Source organism: Lycium barbarum, chromosome 11 (assembly GCF_019175385.1).
Source record: "Lycium barbarum isolate Lr01 chromosome 11, ASM1917538v2, whole genome shotgun sequence".
NCBI classification, from domain to species: Eukaryota; Viridiplantae; Streptophyta; class Magnoliopsida; order Solanales; family Solanaceae; genus Lycium; species Lycium barbarum.
In genome coordinates this window covers 3,065,021-3,089,578 of record NC_083347.1, presented here as the reverse complement: position 1 = coordinate 3,089,578, position 24,558 = coordinate 3,065,021, and the positions used below count along the sequence as shown (strand labels likewise).

The window sequence follows — 24,558 nt, the reverse complement described above, 5'->3', positions numbered from 1 at the left end:
GAGCAGACCACTCATCTAACCTGCTAAATTTTTATCTATAATTTTATATCAGAGTCTTCGAGTTCAAGCTCTCAAAATAAAATAATTCAAATAAAAAGTGCTTTCCTCTTATAGATTTTAGACGGCACAAATCCATATTAATTAATCAAGCCAAAAGCTAATATCAAACGCCGCTTAAAAAAAAAAAAAAAACCTATCTTATTGACACTTAATAAGTAAAAAAAAATAAAAGAGAATCCTTACCACTAAAGGTGTAGTGTTATCAATACACCAAATTGGGGTGTCCATTAATGTTCCTACAACTTTCTGGAGAACTTGTCAAATAAGCAATAGAACTCTTCTAATATTCATTGCTCGATTAATTTATTGTATGCTCTGCTTTCAAAATTCAGAGAGACATGCAAAGGTAATCTGTATTGGTTGGTCATGAAAGAGACAAATAAAGTAAAACAATATATTGGTCCTATTGATTATAAAATATTATGAATCAAGCACAACAAAACTTTATACATAAACTTCGTCGTAAGCAACTTAGCTTGAAGTTGAGTGTGTTCCCACCACATTAATTGGCTGGTGCATTTGTCTTACTATAAGAAGTTAGAGACTCATATAGCTCGTGACACACTTCGCATTGCATTTTTGTTAAAAAGTCCGTATAACTGCAAGAAAATCATGCTTTATGAATCAAAATAGTTTATACTTTGTAAATAGCTCAAACAAATACTTTCAGGAAAAAATTACTGTAATTTCTTTAAAAAAATTGTAACAACTTCTTTCCTTCAATAAATAGAATGTTCATTTGTATAGATCAGTCTTCAAGTAGAATAATAGATCAATTTCCTCTCTGCTTTTCTCTTCTTTACTGTTTTGTAATTTTCATTTTATGACATGCCGATACTTTTTCGTCATATCCCAAAAAGCTTTTTTTTTTTTTTTCTTTTTTCCCTAAAAAATCTATCGAGAGGAGTATTATCTTCCGGATATATGTTACTCCTATGATGCGGGGACATGACGAGGCAGCAAACTCAGTAAATATTGGACCGCCACGTTCGAGACAAGTGCTATCTGTTCAAAGCTCATAAGCTGTATACAAAAGGACTCTTGATTTGCCACTTGCCTTTTCTAACATTTATCTTTGCCAAAGGACCAAAGCTCAGAAAAATAGCATTTGTTCTCAGTTAAGACTGATCTCTTTGTTGTGACTTATATTGTGAAATTGCAACTGAAATTAGCTTAAGCTAGAAGGAGCATAAAATATGGGTGGTTATCAGCTTCTTCACTTCTACACTACATCGCGTGTATCTAGCTTGAAACTCCTCGCACGCCCCTTTGTTCCTACTTTACGGGTACGTGTACTATTTATTTTCTCCAGTTTCTTCTTTCTATATTTATTGCTTTATTATAGCCTGATGGTTTTTCTAAAGCTCAACTTACAATGTTTATTACTTTTTGTATAAGACATTCTAGTAGAATTTAGATAAATCAGATACAAAAGGCATCACACAGCCGATCCAAATAATTGGAACAGTTCATGAATTAGAGGATGGCTGTTCACATCCAATCCAATTAATTTGAAAATGAGGGTGCGCAACACATTAGTAACAAGTCCAAAAGTTCTAACGAGGGGATGCAATTTATGTGACAGTAATAAATTTTGCATAGAGTTCAAGAAAGAGGCATTAAAAAGTAAGAAAGACTTTGAAATTTGTGATTTTAAATATATCATGATATTTATGTGAGTTATTTTTAACTATAAAAAATATGTTAATTTTTTAAACGAATTAATAAGATAATAGTATCGCATGTAAACAGCTAAGTTGCTCAGACTCGGGTGCGGGTATCCGATACGGGTACGGATTGGAGTGTCGAATTCGGCAAAATTTAAATTTTAAGATTTAGGGGTGCAGATTCAGGTATAGATACGGGTGCTGGGATTCGGCTAAGCACATTCAAAATTATAAAAATAGAGCTATAAAGAACACGACCCATTGAATTCTTGGTTTTTCTCTGTTTGGCCTGAAACATGAAGCAATGAATATGAGACAAAAGGGCTATAATATTGAAGGTATGTCATTATCATGTCTTAAATGTGTTTTATCTTCCATTTTGAGAAATCAAAATCTCAATTTCCCTCCAAATTTGTCCATGGACTCCGGTCGAAGTATCCGAAGTTGGTTTACATATTCGAGACGTATCCCGCTCCCTCTTCCGCTCCCGTCCCATATCGAAACGAGTGCAGCATAAAAAACAAAGAGTCTGCGCAACTTAGGTAAACAGTGTAAAAGAGGTACTAGCATACTTAGTCCCTGTTATCCATAGAGTTATAGGTTTCAATATTTTGAAAAATATATTAAATGAGTGTTCATTTATCATACTGGTTGATTATTTTAACTTCAAACTTGAAATATGAAATTTAAAAAACATGTTTTAAGAGTAATTTTACGTTTTCACTCAAAACTTCGTATACAAGCACAATTTTAATTTATATATCTATTTTTTTTTCTTTTTCAAATATCAACCAACTTACCCGACTTGAGCAACTTCTTTAAGTCATAGTTACACTTTGAGACCATGTAGCTCCGCTCCAGTAGTCAACAATGAGGATGTGCAATTCATCTGGTGCAATCAGCAGTGCCCCTGCTTCGTACCCATTTTGATTAGCCATGCCATTGAAGTCAAATTTTGTTGATACTAAAAGACAAGTCCTCCGTATAACCATTTTGCTATGAATAAACTTGATTTTTGGTCCTTTATTCCTTTCAATTTCTGCAAACGCTACAAGCTTAATTATTAATTCTATGATATGCTTAATTTACTCTGAAATATGGAGCAGAGGTATACAAAGGAAAGTTACGAACACCATGCAGAAGAGAAAGCGCCTACGACTGCAGAGGAATTCACAAGAGTAGCAGAAGAAATGGCAGAGGAGAAAGAGCATCAGGGATTTGCCAGCCAAACAGTGGACAAGGCACAAGATGGCATGAAAGAGGCTACAACAGTAAGTGACTCAAATCTTGAATCTGTTAAGGAAAGTTTTAAAGAGGATCCTGGAAAAGGGAATTTTCATAAGAATGGTGATGACTCTGATGACCTCCTTAAAAGTACCCCACATGAACAAATTAGTAGTTAAAATAATCTCAATATAATCAATCTCATGTTAGATCATGAGATTAGAGTTGTAATTAACCTAGTGATGCAACTTACCGTTTCCTTAATAATAGTTCTGGGAACCTAATGACATGTATATTCCCTTGTACTTTCTTTCTTTTAAGTTTACAAGGGATGTTATATTTAGTCACGAGTTACATACATGAAGTGTTTTTTTAGTTAACTAGCCGGTGTTCGAACTTATTATTGGATTCATGCAGTAAGAAGCTTAACATTCATGAAAGCATACTATCAAATGTTTAGCACTTTAGCCCTTTCTACCCAGGGCAAAGATGTAAATATACCCTTAATTTTGCCATTTAAAGCAGATATACCTCTCGTCACAAAAGTGGTGTATATATACCCCTGCCGTTATAAAATAATGCAAATATAGCCTTTTCGCTGACGAGATTTATTTAAAAAAAATCCTTTAGGTTATTCTTTAATTTAAAAAAATGTCACGTGACTTTAAAAAAAAAAGTCTACCCATTTTTTTTTTAGTAGACATAACTTTCTAAAGCCACATGATATTTTTTTTTTCTGGTGGGTCGGGTCTGGTTCGTTTTGAAAAAATGAGTAGATTTTTTTTTTAAAGTCACCGAGATATTTTTTTAAACTAACCAGACCCGACGCACCAGAAAAAAAAATTACCATGTGCCTTTAGAAAAATATGTCCACTAAAAAAAATGGATAGACTTTTTTTTAAATTCATGTAGCCTTTTTTTTAATTAAAAAATAACTTAAATGATTTATTTTTTTAAAATCCGTCAGTGAAGCTGGAAAGGGTATATTTGCATCATTTAATAACAGTAGGGGTATATTTACACCATTTTATAACGGCATGGATATATATACACCAATTTTATAAAGAGGGATATATCTGCTCTAAATCGCAAAGTTGAGAAGCTCTAAATCGTAAAGTTAAGAGATATATTTGCACCTTTCCTTTCCACCAAAGAGGACTCTAAGGATGGGCTATATTTGTAAAATGTTTAGCACTTTAGTGCTTTCTACGAAAGAGGGCTACATCTCTAAGGATGGGCTATATTTCTAAGGACCGAATTCGACTTCTGAGGGCTATATCTCTAAAGGTCGAATCCGACTTCTGATCGTAGGAGCTTTTATTCTACTAAACTTCTTGATGGTAGAAATGGCTCATATTTGGGTACATATTTATCTTAGTTTATCTATGCGGCAAATGAAAATCGTGTGGTTACACTAAAAATTATATTATAACAAATAATATTTTTACGACCTTACTCATTAATTATACCTGAACTGGTTTAATTATTTACGATTGGTATGTCAAATTCTATTGAAACACCTTATGTTTAAATCTACAGTTATTAATATATATATATAGAAAATTTTACGAGATATAGTAATTGATTCACCATTTTTCAAGAACCTTTTGTCACGACCCAAACCGATGAGTCATGACGAGTGTCTGACCTCTACTGACCAAACACTCCTATACTCATACCTGGATCTCACTGACAACAAGGTGGCCCATATCTGACTATACTGACTCTCTAAGAACAACATCATAAACTCACAACCACATGTGTATATATGTATATACTGAAAATAACACTGCAAGCCGAATAGGCTGCTACATATGTTGTACAACAAAATAAGAGCTGACAAGGCTACATAACATCCCAACTATGTACAACTGTCTACAAACCTTTAGTGGAGTACAAAGCAGTCAAAAGGACGGGACAGGGCCCTGTCATACCCCTATATACATGTCAAAAATAGCGTACCAAATATAGACTACAGCTCCGAATCAAGTGGAGCGCATTGACTACAGCTGGGTGGAAGTCCTATTGAGCTGGATCACCTCTCTGTCTACCTGAACCTGTGGGCATGAACGCAACCCCTCGAGCAATAGGGGAGTCGGTACGAATAATGTACCGAGTATGTAAGGCGTAAAAACAACATGTACATCTGAATGTATCTGTACAACTCTATATAACTGAAAGTGCCTCTGAGGGCGTATGATATGCATGCTTTTGTTCAAAATCATATACATATAATATAACTATTAGTGCTGAGGAACGTACAGGCCGATCTATATATGTCAGTGCTGAGAAATGTATAGCTCGATCCATATCTCATCTCATCCCGCGTCCGGGTTAATCTCATAATCTGCCCACTGCAGTGGTGTGCACATCTACGTGCCTGCCCGGCCGACTATAGCGTGTCGCTGTGTAAGAAAATAGCTATACATATATATATATATATATATATATATATATATATATATATATATATATATATAGTATAAACACATGGAAGACTCATAAAAGGATACTCTGAACTCCTTGGGATACATAGGAAGCAAGTATGACAGTATATTAAATCTTTGGAAGGTATAAACATGAAACATAGGAGGCCAAGGATACGACTATCCCTACACTATCTAAGAATCGAGTCTTTGGAACTCGCTTGCTACTTCGTTTGTTCGTATCATAAGGATCATGCCAAAATGAAAGAAAGAGATAGCCTTAACATACCTTATCCGCTTCTCAAGCTAACTATGCTTATGCCCCCGGCTTGACGAATCTACACACAAGACCAAATATGTCAATTATTAGTCCAGAACGCTTACATTCCCACCTTTAAATTAGTCTAACACTTAACGAAATTCGTACAACATCTCTTTTGTAAATTTAACAATCCCTCAATTTCTAATTCAACCCAAACATCAACAATAACATTAACAACAACAATACCAATATCTACATTGTCACGCCCCGAACCATGGCCTGGGCATAACACGACACTCGGGCCTTGCTTGCATGTGTCCGAGCGAACCTCATGGCTTGCTTGTCAACATGGGCATCAAAACAATATAATCTATATGATGCAATTTAAATGAATCATGGAAATGTAATTTGCGGAATAAAGTCTTGAAATTATCTCGTAGCATGAAATATCATGAAAACATAATAGTCTGCAAACATGAAAGCATAACTGACTCTGTGGACTAACATTTGTCTATGAAACCTCTAAAACATGTCTGAATACTAGCTACCAGGGCATGGCCCTGGACTACCATAAACTGAATACTAATGCAGACTCCATGTTGAACCCCGAGAGGAGTGGGGCTCACCAATAAGCTGATAACTGAAGTGATCCTACTGCGCAAGTGTATGCTCCTGAAAACCGGTATCTACACCGTGAAGTGCAAGCCCCGGGCAAAAGGGACATTAGTACATGGTGAATAGTACTGGTATGTAAAACCTGCTGAAATGAAGAGCATGACACAACATAGGTATAGGACATGAACTGAACTGAATGTAACTTGAACATGAGCATGAAACGTGAATAAAGTCTGACAACAGGAAATCAATGGAAATACATGTATGTAAAACTGCTTGTAACGTGGGGAACGCTATAGTATAACCGACAACATGATCTGGTACTTGCGTCCTACCAGCAGAACACTCACACCTTGCCAGGGATATGATATTTAAGTAATAATAAGCATGTAAGGATCCAAACTGCATAATGAAGATGTTGCCTCCTTGCTGACAACCCTTATCCTACAGTGGCAACGTAGTTTCAGGCTATCTAAGCCTTCTCGGTTAACTAAGCAATTCCCAAAAACATGAACATGATATAGTTGGCTAAGAAGCCCATGATTTTCGTGAAATAACTTATAATATGGTTTCATGAGATAACTTGTTATAGTCTTGCAAACATGTTCTTGATTCATGAGTAATAATAATAGTTCATAATTATATATATATATATATATATATATATATAATTGACTTGAAAACATGCTTGTAACTTGCTAGATAAAATCATAAAGTTTCATATAAACATAATGAGAACACATAAGGAATAATTCATGATTCATGGATTAAGCTAGGGTTCCTAATAACCGTAATGGAAGATTAGGAATACAATAACGAATATAGATACAACATTCATGTACATAAATACATAAATACGGGCTACCAATATGTTGGGTTTAATGCCCTAGGATTTGAACTTCATGGATATCAAGAAACGGAGCATGCGGAAGAACGTAGAGATTCCCACATGTGGATGGAAGTTCTACATACCTTCTTGAAAACCCTAGATTAGGAACAATAATTTCTTGCTTAGATTATTAGAATATATGTTAGAATTGATTTGGAAGGGTTTGGATTGGCTTACCTTGATGTTTTGGATTGTTGCTAGGGCTTGGGATTGTGAATAATGAAATAAAAGAACTCAAGGCTTGAATTTATACAAAAGTGAGGCGGAAGTTATATGGACGTATTATACGGTCCGTATAAAGTTATACGGTCCGTATAACATGACCATATTTCATCATGGCTGAACAGAACGTCGATTTGGAGCGTCATGAAGTACGGACGACTTATACGGTCCGTATAAAATTATATGGGCCGTATAAGTAGTTCGTATAACATGACCAGTGAACGAACTGCTCTGTACTCCTTCAGTAAAATGGTCATAACTTTTTGTAAAGATGTCCTCTTGACCCCCATAATATACCGTTGGAAAGGTATTTCAAAGGGCTACAACTTTCATTCAGGAAGTTTTCCCAAATTCCAAATTAATAAAGGGGTTATGGTCGTAGGAAGTAAGACCTTCTACAAACTCACTTGTAAACATGCCCCGTAGAGTGGCTTCCAACTTTGCTTTGCCCAAAGATATTTCTTATGACTTGATTAGTTTTCAAAACACTTCCTATAACCCTCATATTGGTTCCATTATATTATCATCTTATGAGTCAAACCTTCGCCCGAAGCTACGATGTGTTACATACATATCAAAAATATGATCAATTCCATCCCACAACATCTCCCAAAACAGCCCATACCCTCAACATAAACTCAATTAACTTACTGCTCCCATAACTATGTTTTCTTCACTTTAAAATTACTAAAGCTCTTGGTATTCAACTCAATAACAAAGATAAGAATCATATACATACCTTGAAGGAACTAGAACTCCAAAAATCAAGCTTCACCTCCAACTCCTAAGCTCAACAACTTCAATCAAACCCTAGGAACAACTTTCCCTTCACAAGCTCGGGTTCACGGGGCTCAGATCTTGTTAAAACTTCATCCATATAATGGAAAATGTGGAGAGGAAATATTTTAGGTTTTCTCTGGTTAGGGGAATGAAAATAATGAGGGTAAAACATGAGGGGCTATATATGTATAAATGGAACAAAAAGTTCCAGCGGCTGCGGGTTGACGAGCGCGTCGACGGCCCGTCAACATGTCTACGGTCGTCGACATGCACCGTCCTTTTTGCCACTTGAGATTCAGGGGCTTTTGCAAGTTGACGGTGTGAAAGGACGCCTCGTCGACATGTCGACGGGCCGTCCCTTTGCACCGTTGATGTGCGTTGATGCCTAAATCCCTGAGCTGCTCCGATCCGTGTCGGTTCGATTCGTTTAACTTCTAATCAAATCGTATTGCAAGGAACATATACTTGTACTTCGGTATACGCGAGGTAGGGCACTTAATATCTCAAAAACTCGGGTACAAATCTCCGTGGTAAGGGTATACGCAACTAGGAAACCATAAACTTTCTTACAACGAAAACGAGAGGCGTACCACCTTTAAATTCCTGGAAAGTAGTTAGTAATTAATTCACAATCTTTTCAGAACCATTTTTAGCTATTTGAGGACTGTTGAACATTGAGTTTTGACAACTTGTCACTGATTTGACCCTTCAACCGTGTTATCGCATAATATATAATACGAGTCCCTACGACGAATTAACTCTTCACCGTCTTAATAGACTTCGAGAATTTCGTTATGGTGTCGGCATCCCGTATTTCCCAATAATAAAGAGTTGTACAATATTAGCTTACTAAATATTCATTCATTTTTTCTGGAGGAGTACTGATAAAATAACATGGATTTAATTTATATGCATTAATAACGTAAATTTTTTTAAGGTAAATAAGTGTATTTTAATATATTTTAGTAGGTAGTTTATTTTATTTTTTTCAAGTTAGTAGTGTCATATTTTATGAACGATTATTTATAGTTATTTTTGGAGTACGAAAATGTAAAAGCTCTTCTTCGTTATTATTATACAAGAATTAAACTCGTATGTGAAATGTAAGTGATCTTATTCTTCGAATAGATTCACGCAAGAGCAAAGGAAGAACGATGAAAACCTTATACATGCAAGAGAATCGTGGACATCACAGAAGGAATACATCGACTTTTAACAAATGGATAGAAGACATTCACACATGCAAGAGCAAATGAAGAAGAAATGTAAATCTTGTATTATTCATATAAATTGAATCGTGGAACATTACCTTGACTTTTAACAAATGGATCGAACATCGAACGAACTATACTCTATATAATTTTTTCCTTTGTTGTATTTCTTTCTTCAATCAATCAAAGTAAATAAAACAATTACGTGGCATTTTCAATTCAACAAACGGCCCATAAACTATTTACGAGCATAAAACAATTGTGAATCTTCAATGTCTGTGCCTCTTTCTAGCCCATGCAATTTTGCAAATAATCCAACAAGAGGGGCTGTGTTATAAGTACAAGCCTCTGTTTGCATGTAATTTCTCCTATGATCATTGAACCGGTCCTTGTTATCCGGTCCACCAACTAGTGCCCCGATTAGAGTATTCGGGTTCGGGTTCTTGCGTCCGAACCAATTGTCATAGCCTTGGGTACAACTGATGAAGCTCTTGCGCTTTTTGTATGAGTCAACCGACGCACCCCTATGGTGCACCCTCCGAGGATACTTGAGTCCGTAACCAACCAAGTAGCTCATGCCCCTCGGGTTCAAACCCAAGATATAGTCTACCTGTTATTTTTCACAAGAATTGGTCAACTGACGAGCACTAGCACATAAAAAATATTGTGTAATCAGTGTCGTCGACTTATTATTACAATTCGGCTTGTGGAACGTTTGGGTCTTAGACGGGCAATTTTAGGGCTTTATTTTCAGTGGCTATGTAACTTTCGGGCAACAAATTCATGTGAATTCAATATTTTCAATGCGGAGAATAGATATATTAATGAAATTCCATTAGAATCCTGAAATTCATTAGATTTTAATCCATAATTGAGCAAATATAATAAATTCAAAACTAAGTAACTTGAATGTCCAACAGAGTTTAAATCGTTAATCCACTTATATTTACTTCCTATATCAAATTGTTATTACTTTGTATTCTTTTGAAAACAATGTCAACACACATTTAAAAAGAATATTATTTATCATACACACGAAAAATATCTAATGAAGCAGTATCAAATAACACAACGATAGAGTAAGTTGGAATCATTATAATTTCTTTAGACACCAGGTCAAAAAAAATTAGTAAAAATTAAAATTGAACCTGTGATTTTGCGAAGGCGAAGATTTCTTCGGGGCCAACGGAACGACGTTCACATCTAGCCATCTGATTGGTTTCCCTGAGATGATCGGAATAGACCATGAGGAGAAATGCTGCGTTGGAGACGTATTGCATGTTGTTCCATTGGCGGATGTACAGGAGACCCCCTGGGGTGCGATGTACATTAGTTTTATTGTTCTGGTTCATACATGCACAAACATAGTGTTCAGCTTTCGAACGATATTCTTGGAGAATTTTGTTGTGTTCTTTTTCTCCCTTCAACTTCAGAAAAAGAAAAAGAAAAGCTTAAGTTGTACTATAAATCAAACAAATCATTTATAATGGAATTAAGGTAATTTTTTATAAATCATATTATTGGTGTACAAAAAAATTATGTTGTCAATGCATAGAACTTAGTGCTAATTAAGCACGAAGATTGTTTACAGGACAAACCAATGACCAAGTCCCATAAATTGAAACATTATTATGTGTTCAAATTGAATGACTTTTAAACCACAAACAGGGAGATAATACAGAGGTGCTTGATTTTGATCTCACTACGAACAACTTGCTTTAACGAAGATTTTGCCTTAACTAGATTTTGTGTGGTGTTTGTGTTCTCAAAGACAAGGGTCCCTTCTTGTCTCTATGAAATTAATCAATCTAACATAAAATCACTATTTTCTGAGCCTACATCTACATCTCAACATGTGTCAAAACTTACGTTGCTAGTTTTATTGCTATATGCCAATTTCCGTCGAGTTTAAGTTCTATCTATTGAAATTGTAAAATGTAAACAATTAGGTGACAATTGCAGATAACTCAATTGAATAAACATTACTTAATAATTTAGATTAAATGGTGAGCAACATGTTCAGGGTGGGATGAGGCCTGATAGCAACAGATTCATACGAACTTAATAATTTCAATGTGAAGTACAAATTTATGTGTATTCACTTAGAGTGCAATAAATAGCATATAGGTCTGAATCTATAATTTTAAATTTTTAGTAGGTTCAATGTTAAGATCCTTAAAGGTTGAATCCATAGAGTTCAAATCTTAAATTCGCTTATGAACCTGTTACATACCAAATTACAAGTACAGGTAATGTAATTTTTTCTATACTGTCAGTGGGTATACCTTAAATCATTTTCCGAATATGTGACTTCTTTATAATAGAACTGGATTATATTTAAAAACATGCCGATTAAGGTCATAGTTGAAAAGGAGACTCATTATTTTCATGCTTGATTTTGGGCTAATTCTCCCTCCATTAGTAACTTGATTTAACATAAATTGTGCCGGTATGTTGTTTGTATATATTCTCAAAGACAAGGATCCTCCTGGTCTCTATGAAATTAATCTCGTTTGTAGCGAAACAATATTTTCAGAGCCTACATTTACGACTCAACATCTGTCAAAACACACCTAATTTTATTGATATATACATGCAATATTCCTAATATTGACTATGCAAATGCAAGTAAGTACATGTCTAAAGTTATCAAAATAAAAAACGAAAGAGAGAGGAGTGCAAATGATCTTGTACCACGCATGCATGCATATGTATTCTTAAGTCTCAATAACAATAGGAATAACAACTAAAGCATAGATCTTCTACCTAACCAACGATACACGACACTATCTTAAGGTAACACATCAAAATCAAAGTTCCAAAATAATGTATGTATTTACTTAATTAAAAAAAAAGACTAATACTTTTTAAATTGTATACATGGAGGACTAATTCTTTTTGGTAAAATGATATATTAATCAATAAAAGTTGTATGAAAAATTGATAGATGAAAAGAATATATTAGCAAATTACCTTAGAGGCAAGTAGCTGGAGGCCAGCGTATTTGATGTCCCAACTGAATTCGGAGATGGCCCAAGTCGTACCGCCAAAAGATTGAGCATTTTCTAATGCATAAGTTAAATAATAGGACTTGTCGGTGGCCTTGTAGAGCCACATAGCTGCCCATAACAACTCATCTTTGTAACCACTCAACGATGGATAGTAACCTTTGGCTGCTCCTACACTTGCATCATATTTCCCTCTAAACTTGTCACCAAACTCAAACAACTACAACATTGGAATCAATTAATTGTATTAATTAAGTAGTTAACAAACAACTTTTTGGAATATCTAGTTAACAAACAACTTTTTGGAATATCTCCTTAAAATCTTAAAATCTTACTTTTAAATGTACTTGTTTCATTTCAATTTATGTGTACTTGTTTCATTTCAATTTATGTGACATTGACTAGTGACGGAAACAAATTTTTCATTAAGAGTACTATATTCAATGTATAAAGACGAGTATGCACCAAGAAGCCAAGGATTCAACACCTATTAATTATATATATTAAAATTCAATTTTAATCTTGTATATACAATGTAATTTTCTAGAGAATGGAATTTGGTTGAACCCCCTAGTGCTCCCCTAGCTCCGCCTGTGTGTGTGACTATAAATATTTTGAAACTTATAACCTTAAACATGTCATAACATTTGTGTGGTTATATAAGCTTCTCAGTTTCATTAAAGATAAATAGGAAGTAGAAAAATAATTATTTCCAAAATTAAAAATTTGTCATTTTTTCGCAATGAATTAACAGATAAAGTTTACCACATAAACTAAGCGAACGGAGTAGGCCACTTGCTTTTACACTAGCATTCTGTCATTGTGTTTTTTTTTTAAAATGTATTCAAACAACGTCATTACTAGAAAATTTGTTAGTTACCTGTTCTGCATGGACCAGGAGAAGGTGAGAATAATGTGGATTTGTTCTCCTAAACAAAATTGACGCCGCCGCCAAGGCGGCTGCTGTCTCTCCGGCGACATCCGACCCCGGGTGAGCCTCGTCGATCTTGTAAGCTCGACGAGATGTGGTCATGTCCTCCGGCCTTTGCCAACAATAATGATCTGTGTCTCCCTCACCTACCTGGCAAATTCAGAATTTAGACGTTATAATTTCTGAGTCTGAAAATATAAATTATACTAAAGCATAAGCTATAATTATGGATATGACTCAAAAATTGGAATTCAAAGAAATCACCATCTTGATTTACGTCCATTAAGACAATTACAAATGGACCCACTTAGAAATCAAAAGATGAAGAAGAATGTGACTCTGGTAAACTCATAGACTTCAATGCAGCAAATTAAAACACTTTTTTGGGTCTGACTGAAGGTTTTTTTTTTTTCACCATACGACAAGTTAGAATTTCAATTCTATAGGTTCTCATTTTAGAACGATAACTTTAAATACTAATAAATGAGTTCTAAATTTTATATGTGTATATATTTAATGAATTTCTTAACACAAACCTGAACCCAGAGGACGTGAGGATGAGTGTGGGCTTTGACGAAATAATCAGTGCCCCATTTGATGGCCTCTAGCGCGTACTTATACTCGCCTGCGGCTGCTATATCTTCGCCGTATTCAATGACACTCCATGAAAGCATCGTTATTGTGAAAGCCATCGGAAGTTGAAACTTAACATTGTCGCCGGCGTCATAATAACCTCCCACCAAATCCACCTATTAAAGTATCAAAAAACGTAAATCCAACGAAAGAAAAAGGTACACAAAAATGTCAATGATAGAATGAGAAAAAATGTACGGGATGTCAATAAAAAAGATAAATAAGAATGTGAATGGAAGAGCGTGAAATTTTACAGACTCCTTGATCAAGGCCATCAACAAAAAAGATAAATAAGAAAATCAATGGAAGAGTGGAAACACGGACATTTCAGCAAACCCCTTAATAAAGGTCGTCAACAAAAAAGATACATAAGAATGTCAATGATAGAGCGGGGAAGTTTTTGCAGACCCCTTGATGAAGGCCGTCAACAGAAAAGATAAATAAGAATGTCAATGATAAAATCAAAAAAAAAAAAAAAAAAAACGGACCACTTGAGCAAGGCCATGAACCAAAAAAGATACTAATAAGAATGTCACTGAAAAAATTGGGAAAAATGTACGGACCACTTGATCAAGGTCATCAACAAAAAAGATACTAGTAAATAAGAATGTCAACGATCATAAAGCGGAGAAAATGTACGGACCCCTTGATCGAGGCCGTCAGTGAGGCCGGAATGGTGACGCCAAATGGCTCTTTGATTGTATGGCAAACGACCAGAGCGTTGAGCTTCGAAATAAAGGAGACTTTTGGAGAGTGCTTCTGAATAATCTAATGATTGAATGAGTGGAATAACAAATGCAAATGTAAAACCTAGTGATATCCATTGTTGAAGAAACCATATTTTTCTTGAAGCTTTGCACTGATTTTTTAAAGCTTCCATGGCTTTCTGGTACTCTTTCCCTCTCTCTATTTTCCTCTTATATTTATACATATACATGACATGACTAGCACGTGATTTTAAAGAGTAGTAGAATTTTTACACTCACTTGTGTCGTAATTTCAGTCCTTAAATCTTGAAATAATTGTCTTTATATTTTGGATCTATTTTTAATTTAGTTGCATATGTTGTGGTGACTTTTTTTTTTTTATGCTATCAGGTGATCTTAACTTAAACTACATGTAGGTTGTTCTCCATGTACAAATTTATAGAAAAGTACCTAATTAAAGTGCTTATGCGCTACACTGATAATACAAAAATATTTATATTATTAGAATATCAGTGTCTGTAACTTAAATAATCTCTAAGTACGATTTATCATTGGCTACTCAAACTTAGTGTAATTACTTACTATTTAATTTGGTGGTATAAAAAAGTGTTCAGCGTTCGGTGGAAAAAAAAAGTGTTCGATGTAGTACATGAATAAGATTCATGTACTATGTGGTCTTTTTATTCCAAAATTTGTATACGTTTGTATTATGTGAATCTTGTTATTACACTATTTTGAACCACTAAGAATATATGATTGGATGGATAAAGTTATTTCTCTCTTAACTAGAGGTCTTATGTTCGAGTCCTAAATTTCAGATAGAAAGTGATTTCTCCTTTAATGAATCTTACATAGCTCAAATCTTAATTAGTCAGGCTAGAAAATTTCGGACAAAATATGTGCATTATATGTATGAATACCTACGTAGAAAATTTTCATTTCATATTGAACATCATCTATCAAAATGCTATACTATTATCAAACTAGTTTGTACCACTCTATATTTGCCCTCAATTTGTGGGGGCACCAAATTAAAATGAGTGGCCATCTTCAACAAGAACAATTACATATTAATTAAGCACATAAGTAAGTGAAAGCATAAACAAAAATCACAAGCCAAAAAGAGTAAAACGCGTGCTTTGGCAATATGAATAACTCAAATATTGTACTTAATTACTAAGTACTACTTAGTTAATTAACTAATTAGTCAAATCCTTGTGCAAGTTTCCACTCAGATTCCTAGTAACCATTACAAATCCTCTTTTGTTCTTTTTTATTATTAGTGTTGGGAGTTGGGACCCTTAAAGCAGTCCATTATAATAATTAATTCTCCTCGTTTCCTAATTGTCATGTTTTAATGGTTTGGGTACAATGAATTGTAACAAAACTACCTAAACTTCCTGGAAAAAATATACAGAAAATATTCATACACGTATTCATTAATGGACGTTTAGCTACTCAACACTGTGATGTTATAACTAACGGTTCTTACCAACAACTTCTCAAATAATTCTTGGTCTTTATAATTAATTAACAAAGCACTATGTTTAGCACATCAACGAGTAAAATATGTCGGAAAAATTTAATGGTCAATTGGTTCGCTACCTGAACTTTCACCGGTTAATTTGAACACATAGCTCGTATCCAATTGGTTAGCTATACACTCAATGAATAGATCAATTCAACAATAATACAGCATGCATCTTCTACATACATTTTTAGCATTTAATTATGGTTAGTCAATATGTGTTTTTGCCTTATGAATCTATCACTTGACTGTGGTATGCAAAGTCAGATCCAGGATTTGAATATTATGGGTCCGAAATCGGAATTCTATCACAGCCTTTTTGATTTACTGAATTCAAAATTTATTACTTGTATTTATTTAATACTTAATTTTTAACATATGCACATGGTCTGGACCAAAGTTATTGGATTCAGATGAACCTGTGGCGTATTGACTACATCCATCTTGGGGTACATTATGTTAGTTTGATTTGATCTAAACATCAGATGCGAATAAGTGATTAAATTTACCCTGTTAAGTGTTAATTATGTGGAGAAAAAAGGGAATAAAATCTGTCCTTGGTTCTTTTCTCATTATAGCATGTTTGTGATTGATAGTTTGGTGACTTGCATGTACCCAAAAGCCTAAAATTAGGATATCCATTGAATGGTTCTTTCTGAGAGTAAGAAGAATTCTGCTAAATCAACTTTAATGTGTGGAAATTGATTTAAAAGTTTATATGTGTCTAAATACAAAGCCTTTTGTCTTGGGCAATTAAAGCTTAGACCAATTTAGAAGCTAGATAAATATATTTAGTTCAATCATCAGATAATCTTTTAGTAAAATAATATGGTTATATATATTCATTGTAATTGCAATGACTTGTTAAGGTAATAAATTAATTCACATTTCGTTAGGCATACTCATTTACATTATTTACTCATCAATATGCCAGGGTATTGACATGTTACACTATAAAAGGATCAAATTTATGCAGGTTGACTAACTCCAAAATCCCCATCCGAGAAATAAACAAAAATCCAAATATAAATATGCCTAGTGGTGTTGGTGGTAGAAAAAGTATTTTTGTTATATGGAACTACCATGTATAAAAAGGTTGATAGGTACGAAATATAAGAATTAACACTAATTGTTTACTTTATAAGTAAATTATAAAGTAAAAGAGTATATCTATGTATTTTACATTCGTTTGCTTGGTACAAATACTGTATGCGAGTATGTAAGTTTTATTCTTACACTGCTCACCTATAGCAAGTGAAAAACCAAGAGTTGCGAAAAGCCAACGAAGTTTGTTCTAAGAATGGCATTTTAGTACACCTTTTTAAGGAACAAATATATGTTAATACTTTTAACGGAAAATTGTGACATGTTGTGTGCTCTTATATGTAATCTATAAAAATGTAATTAATTTCAAATAATTAATAAAATCAATGTTATAATTATTTTCACTCCCGAGTGATAAAATCGAAATGAAAAATGCATTTCATTATAAAAAATAAAAAAGGAAAACACGCACAGACAGTACTATATTTGTTTCTTTGTGTATATGATTACACATTGTTTTTGACTTCAGTCATTTTAGATTCAGATGCTCTAACTACTGAGCTGATGTCCATCTAAAAAGAACAATTAGAAATTAGAGCCTTTGTATATTTTTTACACTTGTTAAGTCACAATTAGAAGTGGGTGAGATTTTTCAAATGAAGAATCTTCTTCGCTTTTTCTCCTAATCTGCTAATCAAGTTGAGATTCAGAATTTTAACTTTGGTTCTGATTAGACAAAGTGTCGGTGTTCAAGTTGCGTGGTTAGGTATGCTGAAGAGTGATCTATCGAACGCCTATCGAACGCCTTTCGTAAAGAAAATTATACAGTATATATAGATCAAAATGATTGTTGTTTATACACAAATATTAATTCTTCAACACGTTTAAAATAATTTCTGGTATCGCCACTGCTTGCATTCCTATTTCTAGTAAGTATTACTACAGAATCTTAAGAGATAAATTTTCTGATCTATCTTGGTTCCACTAGTCAATTTAGCCCACAATTCCTTTTTAAGATGTAAATTTCACTCTACTTATATTTAGGATTTGTCTTATAAATTAGTTTCACTATTCACAGTGAATATCATCGCGATTCCTTGATGCTTCATTTTCCACAAACCATGTTGCAATGCCATAGATACAACATTATTTTCTGTATTGATTCAATTTTATGGGATGTCCAGATGCGATTAGGGCGATTTGGGGTGTCAAGTGGACGAGTTATACTAAATTTGGACGCAAAATGAATTTAATTAATAATGGGAGGATCGTTGACCCGAATGACCAGCCCAAAATTGTTTTAGGCTGAGATGGACTGGATCAAAATGCTAAACAATAAGTCATAACCCAACAAGCCCAAATCTTGCAGAGCTCTAATTGTTTTCTTATAATTTCTTCAGTTATCAAATAAAACTGACAATCTTTTTTTTATTAAAGCTCCATATAACATATGAAACAAAATAAAAAATTTCAGACAAAGAAATTCATGGGTCTATCTAGGATATATTTAGCCCAAAGCAGCATCATTTTTATATGGGCCAAAATAACTGGCTATAAAAGGGTTGAACTAACAAATCTTTAGCCCAAAGCAACATAAAATGGGTCATTAGCTTACCCAATCTTGAGCTGGTTGGGGGGTTATGCTTTCATAGAATAGATTCGTCATTTGTTGAAATCTCTTTTCTGATTTGAAATGATAAAAATAATATCATACAGACTTAAGCGATATTTTTGATCTCCTACCTTTCTCTGTTCGTATTGAAGCTCGATTAAATTTTAACCGGCGTTGCAAAGTCCCACGTAGGAGGGTAAAACACTCCTTCCTAACAAACACAACTCCATACACAGGGCTCCTATCTAAGAACCTTTAAGGCTAAATGAATTCTTACTACTCTATCACAGCCTTAATGCTCTTAGATGAAGCAAATTTAAGAAGCTGGATTTCGATAATGAACGAGTAACCAGTTATACATAGCGCATTTCTAAGAGGATAATAATATCCATATGGAAATGAGTTGCTACTAGTCAAGGGGGACAGTAAATATTTAGTTTGGACTTTGATTGAATGGTCCGGTTAAGCATGCCTCAAAACCAAATTTTCAAGACCTTCAACCATAAATATCAAAAGGGAAAATCCCTTCCCCTGCCCAGAACTGAACATTAGTAGCACAAATATATCGGAACAGCAAGAGTTAATAATAGGATAATTAACTAGCATTAAAGACCCAAAGTCTAACCATCCATAAGCAGTAAATAACTAAAATACATTCAAAATAGTTCGGCCAATAGAAACCGAAGATAATCTAATTTACGGTGCCCATAACCCTCCGATATAACGCTAACCCAAATATCCACCAGTCTGATGCAGCATAGCATCGATTTCATCTCCATCCTCCATCTCGAGCTGTCAAAAACAATAACAAAAAGTAATGAGAAAACACATTACAGAATATATGAAGTGTAGGAAATTGTGGACATATATGTCCAGTACTCAGACAGGAAAAGGAGCGTTGGCTGGTCAAGAAAAAGGGAGAGACAGAAACCTCATCAGGAGTCTGCTCGAGCCTGAGGCGACGTCCGTCAAACAGGAATGCAATAGAGTTGAAGTCCACAGACTGCCTATCACAGTAAGCGTTCATGAGCTTCTTCAGCTGCGTGCTTCTCTTAATCCTGAAAAACACCTCATTTCCGTCCTACAAAAAGCGGTCAACTTCAGAGATTCCGTATAACGGAATACAGATTATTGTCATTCAGATATTTTTCCACATAAAAGGATAGGTGACCTACTTCAGCTATACAAATTAGCCAAAACACAAAAAGATTAACAAACAAGTAAAATTCTCACAAGAAAGAACAAGAAGCAGAGAGTTCTTAAATACTACATACTTCAATAGTTATTCTGTTTTTAGTCAAAGATCATCAAGGTTTGTCTTCTTTACGGTACCATCCAAAAAGATGAGGCATGTTCAAGCAAAACAATTTATTCAGTTTTTGCTTTCATTGTTTTGCCTCCTCTTTTGAACTTTTTTCTATAGGAAGTTAAGTTTTCAGATGATTAACATATCAGTTAAGCCACAGAAGAGAACAAAAAATGAAATTCAACATGAGAATATGAACAACGGTGTAATAGAAGGGAATGGAGCAGATATACCTTTTATTACCTTCCTTTTTTTAGAAAGAATGTACCTTTCAAAACATATTAAGGTTGTGGAAGCATAAATGGATTTGTAAAGTCATTCACAAACAACAGCTTTACCATGTTGCTCACAATACACTACTGATATTTTCCTTTTTCTTTTATAAATATGGTGCTTGAGCCAACTTGTGTACACCTCAACAATTCCACAGGATACCCACACTCGTTGATACACAAGACACTAAATTTTTTCGAATCAAATCAAGAACAAATAAACATCACACAAGCACACTACATGGACAAACTGTAAATCTATATTTTATCTTCATTCCGGAAGGTCATTTAACTATAGCAGATATATCGAATAAACAAGATCACTAAACTGATCGATAAGATGATAACTGGCACAAATAAACTGACTATGCATTGGTCTTTACCATCAGTTGCCAGCAGGAAAAGGAAACCTAAAGTCTATATACTCCTTTATGCTCCACTGCTTTGATCCAGTAGTAAGAGCACAACATGTGATTTACAAGTCACGGGTTCCAAAGCCTAGTATATAAGTGGAAAAGGGTAACGGGACGGGTCCATTATCCACCGAATTTCCAACCGTTCCGTAATTCACCAAATTTCGAATTTCAATTGGCTATGTCCAAAGCATAACAGCCCTAAAAAAACTCCTTTTGAAACTCGGAGTGTACCCAAAAACACAAAATTCAAAACATAGTAAAATAGCACAGTCCCAAAAGAAAAAAGAAAAAATCCAAGCAATCACTTGATCACAAAGTAAAACATCAAAATTCACATATAATTACAGCCCTAATTTGCAAAATCTCGCAATCAAGACTCAAAAGTGTACCCAAAAACACACATTTTAAATCCTAACACAAACAGCAGAACATAAAACAAAAACAAAAAACCGAAGTAATCACTTGATCAAAAATAGCATCACTTAAAATTGCAGCCAAAGCAACAAAAAAAAAAAAAAAAAAAACAGACACCTGGCTCTTGACTTTGAGGTTTATGTGACCAGCCTGATCAGCGGGCTTCTTGTCTTCTTCTTGTTGAGTGACTCCTGACATCTTTTTCTCTTTTTTTTTTTTTTTCTTCTTCTCCTCTCTGTTCTCACTATGTTTCTGCCATTTTTTTAATGCTGTGAAGCCCTTATATCTAAGGTTTTTTTTCTAGAGATAAATGAACGGTCTAGATGAGTTTGTTAGTTTTAATCATGGGGACGAACTTGTTCCACGTCTATACGATGTCGTTTTGCTCATTAAATTTGAATTTAAAGATCTCGTGATTCTCGCCTTCTAGGCCCAATTCATTCTATTGATTAATGAACGGTCTAGATGAGTTTGCTAGTTTTAATCATGTGAACGAACTTGTTCCACGTTTATACGATGTCGTTTTGCTCATTAAATTTGAACTTAAAGACCTCGTGATTCTTGCCTTCTCGGTCATTCTAGAGATTAATGAACGGTCTAGCTGAGTTTGCTAGTTTTAATCATGCGGACTAACTTGTTCCACGTCTATACGATGTCGTTTTTGTGCATTAAATTTGAACTTAAAGACCAAATGATTCTTGCCTTCTCGGCCCAATTCATTTTAGAGATTAATGAACGGTCTAGATGAGTTTGTTATTTTTAATCATGCGGACTAACTTGTTCCACGTCTATACGATGTCGTTTTTGCGCATTAAATTTGAACTTAAAGACCTCGTGATTCTCGCCTTCTCGGCCCAATTCATTCTAGAGATTAGTGAACGATCTAGATGAGTTTGCTATTTTTAATCATGCGGACTACTTGTTCCACGTCTATACGATGTCGTTTTTGCGCATTAAATTTGAACTTAAAGACCTCGTGATTCTCACCTTCTCGGCCCAATTCATTCTAGAGATTAGTGAACGATCTAGATGAGTTTGCTATTTTTAATCATGCGGACTACTTGTTCCACGTCTATACGATGTCGTTTTTGCGCATTAAATTTTAACTTAAAGACCTCGTGATTCTCGCCTTCTCGGCCCAGTTCATTCTAGAGATTAACGAACGGTCTGGATGAGTTTGCTAGTTTTAATCATGCAGACGAACTTGTTCCACGCTTATACGATGTTGTTTTGCTCATTAAATTTGAAATTAAGAGCTCATGATTCTCGTCTTCTCGGCTCAGTTCATTCTAGAGATTAATGAACGGCCTAGATGAGTTTGCTAGTTTTAATCATGCGGATGAACTTGTTCCATGTCTATACGATGTCGTTTTGCTCATTAAATTTGAACTTAAAAATCTCGTGACTCTTGCCTTCTCGGCCCAGTTCATTCTAGTTCTAGAGATTAATGAACGGTCTAGATGAGTTTGCTAGTTTTGTTCATACGGACGAACTTGTTCCACGTCTATACGATGTCGTTTTACTCATTAAATTTGAACTTGAGACCCCGTGGTTCTCGCCTTCTCGGCCCACTTCATTGACAGGTTGTACAATCAATTTTCTCTTAAAAGGTAGTAAATAATAGTAAAAGAAATTATTACCTCTAAATTCCAATTAATGTGGCACTGTTTGAATTTCGAGAATTAAATTTTGAGTGTCAATTTGAACATGGGAACTTTTGGTTTTTTTTTTTTAAACTTAATTTACATATGTAAAAACTACGTACAAAGTAATATATATGTCATAATAATTGACAATTCAAAATATTTAAAAGGAACATGAAAAAATTACAGACAAATTATAACTTATTTGACTCTTGAAATCCAAATAATGCTACATAAATTGGGACAGAGAGAATGTAATTTATTTATATGAAAAAGTTACTCCGTAGTTTTAATTTATGTGATTTAGTTTGACTTTGCATGAAGCTTAATTAAGAAGAAAAGGAAGACTTCTAAATATGTCATGTTATTTGTGTATGTATAAGCCATAATTTTATTTATAGCCTAACTAGCGGGGAGAGTACGTCAGTCATCATAAATGATTTTTCGATGCATTACATCACTATTGTTGTGAACCTTTTATAGCCTGGCTAACGGGGGAGAGTACTTCAATCGTCGTGGATGAGGTCCCAATGCATCTATAGTTGTGATACACTTGATATACAGACATTGAGATTACAAGTTGAGTGATGCTCATCACACTTATAAGAACATAACTATGCAATGAACAATCTGGAGTCTCAGACATATTTAGTATGTCGATATTCAGATATTATTTTTATGATGTCATGTTGGGGAGTTGATCGTGAGTAGGACAGTCCACGTGCAAACTGGGATCCTGCTTCTTCTATTTTAGTATAAGTCCATTTTTGAATCGCGAGTCTCATATTTTAATTTCAGTTCTATGTATAGTGTGTGGATTAACCCCCTTTTATTTATTTATTCATCCATTGTGTCACAGAGGCTTCATACATAGATTTATATAATCTTTGGGCTATGGGTGCTTGTTTGATTTGTGAATAAAATCTTTATTATGACTTTATTAACGAGCATGTTGACTTTATTTCACCCCAATTTAATAGTTTAATACTAGTATTAACTAATTGAATTGTGATTTCCCTCCAATTATTTATCAATTAATAGGGTTTTAGAGTGAAGCCACGAATCCATCTAAACTTTGTAACTGGGATTATATTTCTCTCTTCTTACATTTTCTTTCTCTCCCACAATAAACAACATTTCTCTAATGTTAAAGAAATAAGGTAAAAGTCAGATATATAAAATCGACTCTAGATCGTTGAAATTCTTTAAAGAAATTTCATTTCCACCAATAAAATGTTTTTAGTATTCACCTAAGAAAGGGTCTAATTTATACGGCATCATAAAGCCCTTCTAGATAAATCAATATTTTTGTTGAAAACGTCAAAGTATATATATAAGCAATGTATATACATCTTTTATACACTATTATATGTGATGGAATAGAGGCATACGCAGCGGAATCAAATAGCCAGGATCGAACTTGCATGTAATATAGACAACACATAATCAAGATATTAATCAAACATAAAATTGATACTTATCTCTTGAAGCGTGAATGCAACCTCAAATCTAGCCTTCAAGCACGAACAAAAACCATCCACGCGTTCATCCTCCAGTTCCACGGTCTTCTACTGTGTAACCCGAATAATACCAGAATTTGCGAAATTCGTGTGGACGAATTTCTATGGAAAAGTTGAAGAAACTTCTAATAGCCTCCTTATGGAATAAGACTTATTTAACTCCCCATG

The 24,558-nt window shown here is 34.3% G+C and overlaps 3 protein-coding genes across 5 annotated transcripts; 1 reads left to right on the top strand and 2 right to left on the bottom strand.

Moving 5' to 3' along the window:
• The first annotated feature begins 1,115 nt into the window (after positions 1 to 1,115).
• LOC132617421 (uncharacterized) lies at positions 1,116 to 9,453 on the top strand. 2 transcript variants are annotated; one of them, XM_060332424.1, is made up of 3 exons: positions 1,116 to 1,346; positions 2,834 to 2,998; positions 9,274 to 9,453. In XM_060332424.1, the coding sequence occupies exons 1-3, from the start codon at positions 1,257 to 1,259 to the stop codon at positions 9,301 to 9,303; spliced, it is 285 nt and encodes a 94-aa protein (XP_060188407.1). In that variant the 5' UTR covers positions 1,116 to 1,256; the 3' UTR covers positions 9,304 to 9,453. The 2 variants fall into 2 exon arrangements, with proteins under 2 accessions (XP_060188407.1, XP_060188406.1); XM_060332423.1 differs by lacking the exon at positions 9,274 to 9,453 and having other exon boundaries at positions 1,118 to 1,346; positions 2,834 to 3,309.
• Positions 9,399 to 14,840, bottom strand: LOC132617417 (endoglucanase 11-like). 2 transcript variants are annotated; one of them, XM_060332420.1, is made up of 6 exons: positions 14,572 to 14,840; positions 13,832 to 14,044; positions 13,245 to 13,445; positions 12,330 to 12,584; positions 10,505 to 10,699; positions 9,399 to 9,966 (listed from the first exon to the last, which is right to left on the bottom strand). In XM_060332420.1, exons 1-6 carry the CDS (start codon positions 14,806 to 14,808, stop codon positions 9,595 to 9,597), a joined length of 1,473 nt encoding a protein of 490 aa, XP_060188403.1. In that variant the 5' UTR covers positions 14,809 to 14,840; the 3' UTR covers positions 9,399 to 9,594. The 2 variants fall into 2 exon arrangements, with proteins under 2 accessions (XP_060188403.1, XP_060188402.1); XM_060332419.1 differs by having other exon boundaries at positions 10,505 to 10,783; positions 14,572 to 14,839.
• Positions 14,841 to 19,399: 4,559 nt separating this feature from the next.
• LOC132617422 (small ubiquitin-related modifier 1-like) lies at positions 19,400 to 21,510 on the bottom strand. The gene is made up of 3 exons (XM_060332426.1): positions 21,345 to 21,510; positions 19,751 to 19,900; positions 19,400 to 19,611 (listed from the first exon to the last, which is right to left on the bottom strand). Exons 1-3 carry the CDS (start codon positions 21,423 to 21,425, stop codon positions 19,546 to 19,548), a joined length of 297 nt encoding a protein of 98 aa, XP_060188409.1. The 5' UTR covers positions 21,426 to 21,510; the 3' UTR covers positions 19,400 to 19,545.
• Positions 21,511 to 24,558: the final 3,048 nt, after the last annotated feature.